Below are 14,825 nucleotides of genomic sequence, written 5' to 3' on the forward strand. Positions count from 1 at the left end.
ATGAAAAGTGAATTGAGAAAGTTAGTGGGATGTGAGTCCTACTTTTATATATTAGTTTTATAATAAAATGTGAGTAGGAATAAATTAGTAGACTATGAGGTTCACTACTAAAAATGGTAAAAAGTGAAATGAGACAAACTTTGTGGTACAGATCGAAATGAAAAAATGGGACAATCTTTGTGGGACGAAGGGAGTAATAGTTTTCCTTCAATTTACTCTTTTATTAACCTTCCAATACAATTATATATCCTAAAAGGATTTTTATTCATAATTTTGAAACGCTCACATCATCGAAGTTACCGGCTTCTCCACACGTGCTTCTTCTTCAATTTCCATTAAAAGAGAAAATATTCGGTTTCCACTTTTTAACGAACATTTTTACCCTAAAAATAATGAGCCTCGATTATTGACGTTATGTGTTAAACGGAGTTTACCAAAAAAGGGGAGAAAAAAAAGGAGTGTAAATATAAAAATAGAATCTCTGGAACAATCCTGACCTTTCTTCACACTCAATCGCACGCCTAAACCCTCGTAGATCTTTCTAGAACTCCCACCTCTTATTAAGCTCCCCCTCTCTCACTCCTCCCCCAATTCGACGCGCATTTCCACTCTCTCATCGGCGATTGTGATCAATTTCATCGGCGATTAACTCTCAAGCTCGGAATTAATGGAGGACGATTTCGATATGCCGGCGGCGGAAGGGATGGAGGAGGACATGGATCTGCCGGATGCCGCCGGCACCTACATGAAGGTCGGAGAGGAGAAGGAGATCGATCCGCAGGGTTTGAAGAAGAAGCTTGTTAAGGAAGGGGAAGGCTGGGAGACTCCGGATAACGGCGACGAAGTTCACGGTAATTTCAGCTGATTTGAGTGTGAAGGAATTGATTGGAAAATTTCGGTTGTAGGTCGATTGTTTGTGTGTTTTGTGATTGAATGTGGATGAATTGACTGTTGACTGAAATATTTCGGTTCGTGATAGTTGTTGGTGGATTTGAGCAGATGAATTGATTGTTTGATTGGAAAATTTCAGTTCGTGGTGCGTGTTGGTGGATTGTGTGTGTGGTTATGGTAATTTGAGTTTTGATTGATTTTTTGGTGGAAATTTTCAGTGCATTATACTGGAACGTTGCTGGATGGGACCAAATTTGATTCTAGCCGCGATAGGGGAGATCCTTTTAGCTTCACTCTCGGCCAAGGTTAGCACACGCTGTTTATGCTACTACTATTATTTTCCATTTTTTTTGTTTTTCGTTTTGGATTTTTTGGTCTTGATTGTTGTGAATGGAGTCGTTGCGTATGCAGTTGTTACTGATGGTTTATAGTACTAAGTGTTCGTTATCTGTTAAAGTGAGATGATGATGTAGCTATTCAGATTTGGAGATGATTGTGACGTTTATCTTGTTGGAGAGGCTGATTAGTTTAGCAAATTCACCAAACGTTTGTAACTTTAGAAATTTAAAAATGATGCTTAAGCTGGGGATTATGTCTATCCTATGATTTGAATTAGAAACTGTCATCCAGTCGGCTCTAATTCGATAAGGTCTGTTATGGGTCTCGTTGTGAATTTTGTCGAATATTACACGAGTCTATTTAATTGTACTGTTTTTGCTGGTGTTTAAGTTGAAATGTGCAAGCTCATGAATTTTTGGTGACAGGTCAAGTAATTAAGGGATGGGACCTAGGTATCAAGACGATGAAGAAGGGTGAGAATGCCATCTTCACCATACCCGCACAGTTGGCATATGGTGAATCTGGCTCTCCCCCAACCATCCCGCCAAATGCTACCTTGCAGTTCGACGTTGAGCTACTATCCTGGGTCAGTGTCAAGGACATCTGCAAGGATGGTGGCATATTCAAGAAAGTTCTCAAAGAGGGAGAAAAATGGGAGAACCCCAAGGATCCTGATGATGTGCTTGGTATGCTGGACAAATTCTTGATGAACTCAGTTCGATGAACTTGTACTTTTCGTCAATAAGTTGCTAACTGTAATGTATGTTTTAATGTGAATCAGTCAATTATGTGGCGAAGTTGGAAGATGGAACTGTTGTATCCAAAGCAGATGGCGCGGAATTTACTGTTGAGGAAGGCCTTTTCTGTCCTGCTCTTGCCAAGGCTGTGAAGACGATGAAGAAAGGCGAAAAAGTTCTTCTTACTGTCAAGCCACAATGTAATGATGTTGTTTTACTATTATAATTTGACTTTTTGGTAGGGGAGTTGTGGTCTCATAAACTTATTGAGTATTTTATTCTGTTGCAGATGGATTTGGTGAGAAAGGGAAGTCAGCCTCTGGTAATGAGGGAGCTGTTCCCCCCAACGCCACCTTGAATATTGAACTGGAATTGGTTTCCTGGAAAACGGTATCCAATGTCACAGATGACAAGAAAGTGGTGAAGAAGATACTGAAAGAAGGGGAGGGATATGAGCGCCCGAACGAAGGAGCTATAGTTAGATGTAATATGAACGCTATCTTATCGCCGTTTATCATCTCTCAAAGGTCTCTTAATCAGGCAGTCTAACTGTTTTTTGTCTTGTTATATCCAGTGAAATTGGTTGGAAAGCTTCAGGATGGAACTGTTTTTGTTAAGAAAGGTCACGGTGACAATGAAGATGACCTTTTCGAGTTCAAAACAGATGAAGGTATGCATATTCAATCCTCTTTTGAAAGTATAGTGTATAAGATCTGGGACAGTTTTAACTTGCTGTTTTCAAAACAGAGCAAGTTGTCGAGGGATTGGACAGGGCTGTGACAACAATGAAGAAGGGAGAGGTAGCATTGTTGACTATTGCCCCGGAGTATGGGTTCGGTGCAACTGAGTCGAAGCAAGAACTGGCCACAGTTCCTCCCAACTCGACTTTAAGCTATGAGATCGAGCTTGTATCCTTTGACAAGGTAAATGCTATAAGAACACATCATTAATGCATCTTTACATTTGGGAACTCAAAATCTAACATGTAAATACCTTCTCTAGGAGAAGGAGTCTTGGGACATGAGCACACCAGAAAAAATCGAAGCTGCTGGTAAAAAGAAAGAAGAAGGCAACACGTTGTTTAAGGCCGGGAAATACGCCAGAGCCTCCAAGAGATACGAGAAGGTCTACATTTTTCACCAATGGCTTCCTCGTTTCAACCTGATTGGTGAAGTTTATATTTGCTGTGATACTCACCTTAAAGATTTTGAAATTGCAGGCTGCCAAGTTTATCGAATATGACACTTCTTTCACTGAGGAGGAGAAGAAACAGTCCAAAGCTCTCAAAGTATCGTGCAAGCTGAACAATGCTGCTTGCAAGCTGAAACTGAAGGACTACAAGGAAGCCGAGAAGCTCTGCACCAAGGTGCTGGAGCTCGAGAGCACGAATGTGAAAGCACTGTACAGACGTGCCCAAGCTTACATGAACATGGCCGACCTGGATTTGGCCGAGATTGATATCAAGAAGGCACTTGAAATCGACCCAGCCAACAGGTGCGATCTCTCTCTTACAATTCCAGCATTCCATTCATTATCACAACAGAAAGTGTCCTAAATTCGTTCCATCCGTCTGAAAAGGGATGTGAAGCTCGAGTACAAAGTTCTCAAGGAGAAGGTGAAGGAATTCAACAAGAAAGACGCCAAGTTCTACGGCAACATGTTCGCGAAGCTGACTAAGACGCAGCCTTACGACGCTGCCAATGTAAGGCTTCTTCGCCAATTTTTGCTGCTATTTACATATTCTTAAATTATTCTGTGTTGTGACTAATGGATGCTGGTGCAGAATGGGGCAGCGAAGGAGGCGGCCGAGCCCATGAGCATCGACAGCAAGGCTTGAAGACCTGTAGCTTGAACTCTCTAAACTTTTCACTGATTTGTACTCTACTTTGTTTCGTATGAATCGAGGGGTTGTGTTTTTCCAGTTACAATCACGTGTACTCTTCTTGTCCTTTGGTGGTTAGTTGTTTGCTGATTTATACACATAATCTAATGAGGCTTTGGATAATTTAGTGCACGAAGCTGCGCTGGTTGTGTGTGTAATAGTAATAGTTACTTCTGCCACGAATTAATGATCTAATTACTACTTTTATCATACTACCTTTGAATTCACTAAAATTTGTCTCACTTTATCTTGATCTGTCATTCATTTTAAGAAATGATTTTAAGAAATGTAATGGAGAGTGAGTTGAAAAAGTTAGTGGATTGTAGGTCCTACTTTTGTATACTCCGTCCCAAGATATTAGACTCATATACTATTTTGGGGTGTCTCAACATACTTGAGCCATTTCTATATGTGGTAAAAATTTATTTTATTACCAACTACACTTACACCACAAAATAGTATCTCCTAAAATCCTGTGCTCAAAAGAAAGGGGTTTAATAATATCTTGGGATGAATGAAGTATTAGTTTTATAATAAAATGTGAGTAGGAATGAGTTAGTGGAATATGAGGTTCATTATCAAAAGTGCTAAAAGTGAAATGAGATAAATTGTGGGGATGGACGGAAATGGAAAAATGGGACAAATTTAGATGGACGGAGATAGTAGTATCATACATTAGTTTTGACTTTTGAGAGTCCTTTCTCCTTTAGGCAAAATCCAACACATCTCTTTGTGTCTTTTATCATTTCTTCTTTTGGCAAAATCTAACTCATCTTTAATCCGTTTTATCATTTCTTCTTTCTTTTATTTTGTTTCCTCCTCACAAGTGTTAAAACATTAGACGGAAGGAAGATGTGATGAAGAGTATTCAATGTTGTGAGTGGCATAAGAGAAAACATGGATTTTCATATACCGAATGGCATCAATCCAACTAAGAGTCTCCAACTTAGGAAAGATAAAATGTTCATCAAGGTGAAAATGCTTCATTTTCTGAGTTGGAATCATTAAAATAATCGTACATCATCTGTCAATTACTACATCAAAGAATGGGAAAATATCTAACTTGGGAAAGTAGTCCTGTAGGCTGTAACTCACATGAGTAACATAAATTACACCAAACTAACAGTATATAAATCACTCAAACTATTCTGCCACTATCTACATCTTCATCACATCCCATTTTCAACCATAGCAGAAACAATAAATATCCACACAGGTTTCGGAAAATCTTAAAACGAATCATAATAGTAATGAACCTGTATGCGGCTCTGATGAATATCCGGACAGATCAATCGTCACATCACAGATCAACGTACAACACTTACGCAGAGGGTTATGGTGAGATTAGCTCACTTGCTCTCCGATCAGGTCGAGACCGACGGCGAGAAAAGTGATCCCTTGAAACAGGAGGAAATAGAAGTGGATTCCTTGGGCAGACATCAGGCTTCTCACTGAGGCAGTGAGTAAGATGAGTGCGAGGGCGAGTTCCTTCCGGTACAGACGATTTCTCTTTATCTTCCCGCCTTTCTTTGTCATCTCCAGCTTGTTCAGCTCAGCGAGACCTGATTCAGATGAGGATCTTTGCATGGAGGAGGATCTATGCACAGTGGGGGGCACATTTTCGACGATGGAGAGCAGATCTGCTTCTGATGATCTGCCCAATTTCTTGGTGACTATCCACTCATAAGAGCTACCTAACTGAAAGAGGCCTGATATCATGGCGTTAAATTTGGTGACAGACATGGTGTTCTCGAACAGAAGGTATGGCACGATGAATGGAAATGATTGCGGTGATGGGAGGATGTTTAGTATCGAGACCAGTCCGGGAATGTAACAGACAACCCAGGCTGGGAGCTGAGCTTCAGGCAGGAACATGGTGAGAGGGAGAATAATGCAGAACAGTGTGAACGAGTAGAATGGCAGGATAAGCTTCCGGAGGAGGAAGAAGAGAAATATCATGTTCACTTTCTTGAGGAAACTCACCTGAAATGTTTGACAGCATGATTTAAATTAAACTGGTTTCTTAAAATATAAATAAATCACAAAAGCAAACATCCACGACAAGTTCAGGGAAAGCAGGGAAAGCATTTGTTCATTGACATAGAAGATAAAAAGCTAATTTAGCTCAAAATACAGAGGAAAGAAACTCTAGAATTCAAATGATAACAAATTTTCAATAGCAACTAGTCTTCAAGAGAGAGTTGTGTAAATTTATGGATCTTCTCCAAGTATGATTGGTGGTTTTAGTCCTTGAAGCATTTATCTAACAAATGAACAAATTATCTACAAGATTATATTACGAGAAGACTACTCGGTTAGCTTTTGAGGAATGAGTTTGTTGACAAAGAGTTTAGGACAAAAGTTTAGGATAATAGTTTAATTATGCTATTAACTGTTATATAGAAATATCGCACATCTTAAAATTTCTAAACAACTGTTTCTTTTATCTTAAGTCCGTATCCTATTTCCCATTAGTTTAGCATTTGGATGTTTCAGTACATTAAATGGTAGACAAGGCTGTATAGGATTACAAACCTTGGAATGCACTACATCCCAGAAACACAAACGGAATAATTGCATGGGTCCTGAATGCCAGCGATGCTGTTGTTTCTTGTATGCTTCATACGACTCAGGAAGTTCGCAGAGGCACTGCAGAGATATGAGCATGCACAATTAGATGTGCTGATAGTGCAATAACAAGTATGGGTTTTTATGGTGAAAGCAAAATAAACCTGAACATCATTTAGATAAATGAATTTCCAACCACACAAGTGGGCCCGGACAGCAATATCCATGTCTTCAACAGTTGTTCTGTCTAACCAGCCACCACAGTCTTCTAGGGCTTTGATTCTCCAAACACCAGCAGTGCCGTTAAAGCCAAAAAAGTTGATAAACCACCCATTGACCTGCTGTTCTACTTCAAAATGGAAGGCCAAATTTATGTGCTGTAATCTTGTAAGCAAATTCTCATCCTTGTTGACAAAACCCCACCTTGTTTGCACCAACGCAAGGTCGTCTTTGCCCTTCATAATACATGAGTAATGAGTACTCGCTTAACATTATCTTTCTTGAACTACTTAAATCATGTGTGTGCTGCCTGATTACCTTGCATACATAAATGTACTTCAGAGGGCAAAACACATTGCAAACGAGGGTAAAAGTAGGTACCTAGAATATCTCAATTTCAAAGATTTTTGAATGCATGGAATTGGATTTAATGTTCTTCTTTACCTGGTATATTCATATTTAGGGGGCAGCACCTTACATCTCTATTCTAGTCCACACACAAACCCACTATTTAATTATCCCATATCTAATGATCAACGTACAAGCATTACATAGCTCTTAATAAGATAGGAGTAATATGCAGTTACATGATGATGCTATACGAAAACAAGCTTAACAACATAAATTTTTCTAACATATTCCTAGCTACATTCATTTCTTAGGTTATTAAACATGAGGCAACAGGATTACCTTAAAGTATGGAATAGTTTTCTTCAAAAAATCTGGACCCGGCTGAAAATCCGCATCAAATATTGCTACAAACTCATAATTTTTCACATAATCACAACTCATTGCAGATCTAAGATTCCCTGCTTTGTAGCCTGTACGAATGAGACGATGTCTGTAAATTATGTTCACGCCTCTCTGTTGCCATTTCTGTACTTCCGCCTTAATAAGGTTTTGAACATCTGTATCATCAGAATCATCTAATACCTGTACAAGCATTCTTGCCTTAGGCCAATCTTGGACACATACTGCTCCAATAGATTGTTGGTATACCTGAGAAGGATCAGAAAACAAAAGACGGAGAAGTGTTCAATCATCAATTGTGTTTGAAAATGAAATGCATGTTCCAAAATGTAACCATCCAGAGAATCAATCCAAATTCCGAATTTGTTTTCCCTCTTCGACTCCATGTTATTAGTTCGATTTAGGAGCTGAATGAAAGACTTATTTGGTAGTGGAACATCAATGGAATGACAATATCTTCTAAGTCAGTTATCTCAGGTCAAACTAATTATTGTACAGCAGTTGCTTCCGATGATGTATTATTACCCACATGGCATGCTTCTTATACTATGTGCCTTGGAAACTATCTGAGAACCGAGCCATGAATAAAAACTACACTTAGTCATAGATAATGCTGCCAACAAAATGAAGGTTGCGTTCTTTCATTACATACTAAGATAGTACAAATATATCCTCAACTACTATCCCTAGCTAAAATTAAACAAATATTTACTTAGGTTATGCTTATATGACAGGTCCAACTACTGCATTTGCCCATGCATCATAATGTCAAGATGTAACCAAAATACAGATAACAATGCAGCTCAAAGCCCCTAACCAAAAGAGCATCATGAACATATAATAGTACTTACTAAATTGATCTAGTAATCATCATCAACAGTTCTTAGTACCCAATACAAAAACCCAACTAACTCTTTAAAATCTGTAATCTCCCTAATCAAACTTAACATTTAGGCATTTTCAACTAACATATGCATTGCTTAGGAATAAGATAGTATAAACATAAAATTTCAAGTAAGTCTCCTCAATTAATTAACCAATTATCCAAATCTACTAAATTCTCAGTAGGGATATGAAACCTACATCTCCTTACCTCCCTCTCATTGCACATTGGTATCTGAACCAATACCATCGGATACCTCTCCAAATCCGCGTCTTCCTTCTCATCATCTCCGCTATAATCCGTCTCTGCTACAGGTCTCAATCCTCTAATCTTAATGTATAAACAACCGAGCACCAAAACGAATCTATCCACGGACTGAATCATAAACAGGACGATGCACACATTCGTCAAGTTCTGCAGCAGCGGCGCCAAATAATCCGCCCTAATCTTCAACCACTTCGCGTAGACATACTCCACCGAGTCCTCGATTTCCGATTCCAAGCTCGGAGGACTGAAATGCCATCCTTTGAAGTAGGCGACGAGCTCGCACGCGAGGAGGAAGACGCTCAGCGCCAGGAACACCTTGATGACCCTGTAGAGCTTCGATTCCGCCCGATTCCCCGCCGGCGCGGTGGCGATCCGCCGATTCGCGGTGCGCACGAGCGTCACGCAGCCTCCGGTGAGGAACGCGAACGAGTGCGCGATCTTGTGCAGCTTGAGGAGGTAAATCCAGGAGAGCTGCCGCGCGCTGCGCGAGCGGTCCTTCTCGGCCGCCGCGGCGGGGGATGCGGGCGCCTGGACGTCCACGGAGAGGAATCGGAGGCTCTCGGCGGCGGAGGAAGGCGCCGCGGAGTCGTCGGCGGCCTCCTTGGAGCGCTGCTTGTTCCACCATTCCTGGAACTCGTGGTTCGGCGGACGAGACATGTGGATAGATAGATAGGAGCGCTTTTGCGTGTGCGAATTGGTCGGCGGTGAGGATCTGAGCTCGGATTTTATCAATGGCGGATCATCGCACGCACTGTGTGGTGTTTGTGTGTGTGGGGAGATCCAGAGAGAGAGAGAGAGAGAGGGAAGAAGAAAAGAGTTAAATTTGACGAAGTTGAAAAATTATCTTTTTCCCCTTTTCCTATTTTATTTTTATTTTATTTTATTTTATTTCGTTATAATCATCAAAATTGATTTTTAATATAAATGTATACGTATTTTGGAGAAATGTAGTAGTCCTATTATTAAATAGGAAAAGGGGAATTTATTGTAAAGATTAATGGTGAATGTATTAATAAGATTTTGTCTTCCTAATATATGAGTGGGCGAATCTACATGTTTGTTGAATAATATTGCATAAAATCTTGAATAAAGATTGTCTCAATAAACGAAAGTTTGAAACCCTTCTAAATTAGTAGTAATATCTACTCCTTCCGTCCCAAATAATTTGTCTCAGTTTTCCATTTCAGTCCGTTTCATATAATTTGTCCCATTTCACTTTTACTCCATCCGTCCCACTTTAGGAGTTCCGATTGAGTTCGACACGGGTTTTAAGAAATGTAAAAGAAAGTTGGTGAAAAAAGATTGTGAAATGTGGATCCTACTTTTTTATATTAGTTTTATAATAAAATGTGAGTGGAAAAATGTTAGTGGAATGTGGGGCCTAATACCATTTATGGAATATTCCAACCGGGACTCCTAAAGTGGGACACCCAAAAATGGTAAACCGGGACTCCTAAAGTGGGACGGAGGGAGTACCATTTTTGGTAGTGGACCTCATATTCCACTAACTCATTTCTACTCACATTTTATTATAAAACTAATATACTATAAAGGTAGGACCCACGTTCCACTAATTTTTTCAACCCATTTTTTATTACAATTCTTAAAACCCGTGTCCGGTCAAAGTGACCTGAGTTATCCGGGACGGAGGATTATTGAAAAACAAAACATTAAAGTACATAACATAAATAGAAGCTGAATTATTCTAGTACCATATACTAGTAGATAATATTAGATTATATATTACTGATTGAGAGATTGTTAAGCCATTTAACGACGAATGTGTAGTATAAGTTTTTTTTTACTAACTAAAGTAATAAATACGATTAATTACAGATTTGATGTATCTACGCTTCATAATAAACTTTATACTCCATAATTGGTGAAGTTTATATCTATAGAAAATAATTATTGCATATATATGGCCCAAAATCAATGGGCTGCACCGATCTGGGGCATAACAAATAACCTTACAAATGGGCCAAACATCAGATTTGAAGGCCCAACATGCGAGTTTTTTATGCTTACAAGATATTTTCCTTCAACAAAAAGATTGGGATAAAATTAACCAACAATAATCTATATAAACTTTAAAAGGGCAAAAAATATCGAAATAGAAAACAAAGATGAAACATCATTTCAAATAGGATTTGGGTATGACATCTTTGTACATTATAGGTTTTGCTTCATCATAATTAGTAGTAGTAATTTTTGTAAAATATTTCTTTTTGGGTATATTTTTGGTGAATCACATTTGAGATACGATCACATCCATATTAAATTTCATGCATATTTTTATATTAATAATTATCTTGTTTCAATTGTGTGGCAGAGATTTAGCTAGTCGTAATTCTTTTATTCAGCTCAATTCGAGCCAAATGTTAGGAAATTAATGCGCAAGTAATTACGAACATAAACAAATAAAGAAATGAATTATTTATTTTGTTCGATATGATGTGTGTCAGATGCAATGTCAAGTCAGAAATTTCAATCTATATTTTTAGGATGCAATTTACAAAGATAGAACAACTAATAGACAATATAGCTAGTCGTAATTCTAGTAACAACAGAAGTCGTATTGAGCCTAAAAGAACATGTACAAAAGCCGAGAAACATTGGATTGCCATGAGCGTAGACTAATTCACTTCATTTCAGGCTCCATACTCTCAACATTGAACACAGTAAAAAAGGTCAATGCCATAACCGTTGTAGCATCTACTAATATTTATGTTGCATTGGTCGGACTATTGTGTGTTTTTGAAAAATACATGAATGTAATTTCCTCGTGTTTGGCATGGGTTAAAAGATGCATATTCATTGAAGTTGGTCATATAAATCAAGCTTCTCAAGTACTTATGTCATTTCCTTTCTAATCCAACTAAGAAATTTTTCACCAAACTTATTAATTAGCCCAACAACAATAATAATAGCACTATTCTTCAATTTTTTGTGGGGACTATTACAAGAAAATTTCTCGTGAAGCTCCTGATCAGATGTCACTACAGAAAACCATGTGCATGTACTAACGAAATAAAATATGAGATGTAACATAAAAATATGATCGATAAATAATGTTTACTTTGGTTGATATTTCATGAGTGCATGCATCTTGTATACCTGCAAAAGGAATTAGTGAATGTCACAATTTGTGATTAAGGCAGAATGTGGGCAAACACATAGAATTTTGTCATAAGGAAAAACGACATCTCAAATGTTGATCCCACAAAGGAAAAGGGATTGAAATTTTGGGGCATGTGGAATCCCTTGTGAATCGGCAAAGACCACTTTGCAAGACTAGATACTTTTAGGTGACCGATAGCGAAGCTATAATACAGTGAGAAAATGGTGAAAGGAATGCTTTCGGGGGAGTGAAATAGGACATGAAGACGTAGAGTCACAAGCAATGGGGGGAGTCGGGGTTTTGACTGCTTGTCTGTTGAAAAGTGACCCGCGACTCATAGGTAGCTAGTGGCTTGGTTAAGGGAGCCCACCAGAGCGGAAGGGAAAGCGAGTCTTTCATAGAACAATTGTCACTATCTAGATCTTACCCATGATGATCTATCCATGTTTACGACGAAGCTTGAATGGAACTAAGTGGAAATTTGAATTGGTTGATGTGGAAAAATCAACAGACGAGTTGTGGTTAAGACTGAAATGTCACTCAAACCTTGCATATATTTCCCCGTCCATGAAATGAAGTTAAGAAATATGAAGAAATATTTGTTAAAAAAATAGTGAATTGTGAATCTCATTTTTATATTTTAGGTATTATCCCTCCGTCCCGATTAAGAGCCACGCTTTTCTATTTCGATCCGTCTCCAATTAAGAGTCACACATCATTTTTACTATAAATAGTAAGTAGGTCTCATATTCCACTAACTCAATTCACTCACATTTTATTATAAAACTAATATAAAAAAATAGGTCTCACATTCCACTAACTTTTTCAATCACCTTTTCTTTACATTTCTTAAAAGCCGTGTCCGATCAAAGTGTGACTTCTAATGGGGGACGGAGGGAGTATAATAAAATGTAAGTGCAACAACCTAATGGAATGTGTGATATTCTTTTTACGTAGAATGAGACTTCTATTGACATACATACCAAAATAATAAAATGAGACTTTTATTGGCGGATATACGTTTATTAAATTATGTATTTGCCCCTAATCTAATATATACATCGAACTTGACAAATGAGAATAATTTTTTCTATATTCATGTTTCTTGGTCAAGATTTTGACCCTCTCTCTATTTGGTTGTTGAAAGGGCGAAAGACGTCCTTGCAAATCTAAATTTGCCCTGTCATTGAATATAACTTTCAGGACATATAACTTAATTATTAGTTTTTTTAGTTATTAATACTTCCAATGTGGGTCATGAGAACGATGACTCGAACCATCAATTTATTTGTTAGAAAGAAAACGTCTTATCAATTAAATTGTATTTCTTAGTCTTCATTTGTAATTTCCCTTGTGTAATTTTCCCAACAAAGTACATTCTGTTGTGAGATTTCGGAAGTTTTTTACTTTATTAGCTGAAAATTTTAGATTAATTAAGACAATTTAACAAAGTCATGTTCTTTTTTTATGTTCTTTCTGGGCTTTTAGAAACCCCTTAGAAAAAGAAAGGGATAAAAACAAAGGGAAACGTAATACAAATGCTTCATTGAGTGATTATAATAAAATGCTAACACATAAACGCATAGTCTCATACTATATTTATACTCATATGTCTTTGGGGAATTTGGGGTCGGGACGGAGGCGCGCACGGATCGAGGTGCTTCGTTACATGGCAGAGTTCTGGGCCGCGAATCGGTCCGTTCGCAAGGCCCTTGAGTAGTGAGTATGTGCAGCCTAGTGGATTGTGGGTGTTTCAACCCACGCTAAATAACTAAAAATGATATGGTACGTGAATAGTATAAATCTAACTAAACTTATGGTCGTATACAGTCAAATAACTGTATAAGCAATGATGGATTATGCATATATAATTTTTAACATATAATATGAAATTATTGAAGTTTACAATGTTAAATTATATTAAAAAAATGAAGATAAATTGTATGTTGGGATAAGTATGCATAATTGATATAGTAACAGAGAAGATAAAATTTCACTAGATAAGATGGAATAAAGCACTGTACGAGATAAGAAAGAATAAAGTATAGAAGATAAGAGAGTAATAGAAAATATAAAAAGGGGTTCAATGCATCACTTTACTTGGAACTTCCCATTAAAGAATGCGAATCATTTTTAGTGCGACAGAGAGAGTATAATTATTCATAATAGTACCTTTTAAATTTTTAGTGCGACAGAGAGAGTATAATTATTCATAATAGTACCTTTTAATCCAGCTTAATGCAAATGACTATTATAAACAAAATCTGCCGACATTTTGTCGTGTAAGTGGTTTGTAGAAATAGTAATCAGACAAAAGACTCCATTATTTGATAAGCCCTTTGCTGTTCCATAATCATTATGGTTAATTATAAATAAAAATATTTGTACTCTCTATTTCTAATGATGTCCACCCATATATATCAAATATATATAGATGCAAAAAATCTAACCTAAACTATAGTTAGATACACAAATCAAGTACTATATGCTTAATAAATATTGTTGAATCAAGAGAAAAAGGTAACCAAATATTTGTGGGGACGTTTATAAGTAGAAGACAATTCCATTTCACCATTTTATTTTTCGTAGTAATTTGAGAAATTTAAAAAGTGTACCTTAAAATTTTCACTTGAAAATGCCCTCCAACCTTAGAAGTTGAAATCTAAACTTGCTACTATAATTATTTTGGACGAAATTATAGTTCATTGGAGAATTAGTGTGCTCTAAAAAGAAAGAATACCTTTTTTTAATAATGAGAAATATACACCTTTTTCTTATTTTATTGTTATGTAACTTGTAACTTATTAGATGATGCAATTGAATGATGATTAAAATGAGGTTAATGGTTTGGTACGACCGGATTCATAAGCTATTAATTACCATTAACTATTGCATTTAAATTCAATTAATTCATCAACTATTCAAAATATGAAGTCACTCTCATTCTTTATGTATCCACATATTATACGAAAAATAGTACTATGATGAATATGGATAAAAGAACAAACCGAGCTTTAATTTCTCTATGTGATATTTAAAATTACTAACGTCAATAAAATATTTAAAATGTTAAAATCCATGTAAGCATATATATTAAAAGTTAATGCTAATATTCTAATTTAAATTAATTAACTCCCATTTCACATTTCCTAGCATGATGGTGTATTG

The 14,825-nt window shown here is 37.1% G+C and overlaps 2 protein-coding genes across 2 annotated transcripts; one reads left to right on the forward strand and one right to left on the reverse strand.

The window, feature by feature from the left end:
• The first annotated feature begins 530 nt into the window (after nucleotides 1-530).
• Nucleotides 531-3,972, forward strand: LOC125188269 (peptidyl-prolyl cis-trans isomerase FKBP62-like). Its single transcript, XM_048085041.1, has 11 exons — nucleotides 531-851; nucleotides 1,110-1,196; nucleotides 1,656-1,916; nucleotides 2,012-2,167; nucleotides 2,257-2,451; nucleotides 2,542-2,637; nucleotides 2,715-2,890; nucleotides 2,970-3,092; nucleotides 3,187-3,461; nucleotides 3,546-3,669; nucleotides 3,751-3,972. Exons 1-11 carry the CDS (start codon nucleotides 668-670, stop codon nucleotides 3,802-3,804), a joined length of 1,731 nt encoding a protein of 576 aa, XP_047940998.1. The 5' UTR covers nucleotides 531-667; the 3' UTR covers nucleotides 3,805-3,972.
• An 838-nt stretch (nucleotides 3,973-4,810) lies between these two features.
• LOC125189121 (probable xyloglucan glycosyltransferase 6) lies at nucleotides 4,811-9,362 on the reverse strand. The gene is made up of 5 exons (XM_048086340.1): nucleotides 8,480-9,362; nucleotides 7,327-7,635; nucleotides 6,582-6,872; nucleotides 6,385-6,498; nucleotides 4,811-5,832 (listed from the first exon to the last, which is right to left on the reverse strand). Exons 1-5 carry the CDS (start codon nucleotides 9,191-9,193, stop codon nucleotides 5,194-5,196), a joined length of 2,067 nt encoding a protein of 688 aa, XP_047942297.1. The 5' UTR covers nucleotides 9,194-9,362; the 3' UTR covers nucleotides 4,811-5,193.
• Between the last annotated feature and the right edge of the window lie 5,463 nt (nucleotides 9,363-14,825).

This window comes from Salvia hispanica, chromosome 5 (assembly GCF_023119035.1).
Source record: "Salvia hispanica cultivar TCC Black 2014 chromosome 5, UniMelb_Shisp_WGS_1.0, whole genome shotgun sequence".
NCBI classification, from domain to species: domain Eukaryota; kingdom Viridiplantae; phylum Streptophyta; class Magnoliopsida; order Lamiales; family Lamiaceae; genus Salvia; species Salvia hispanica.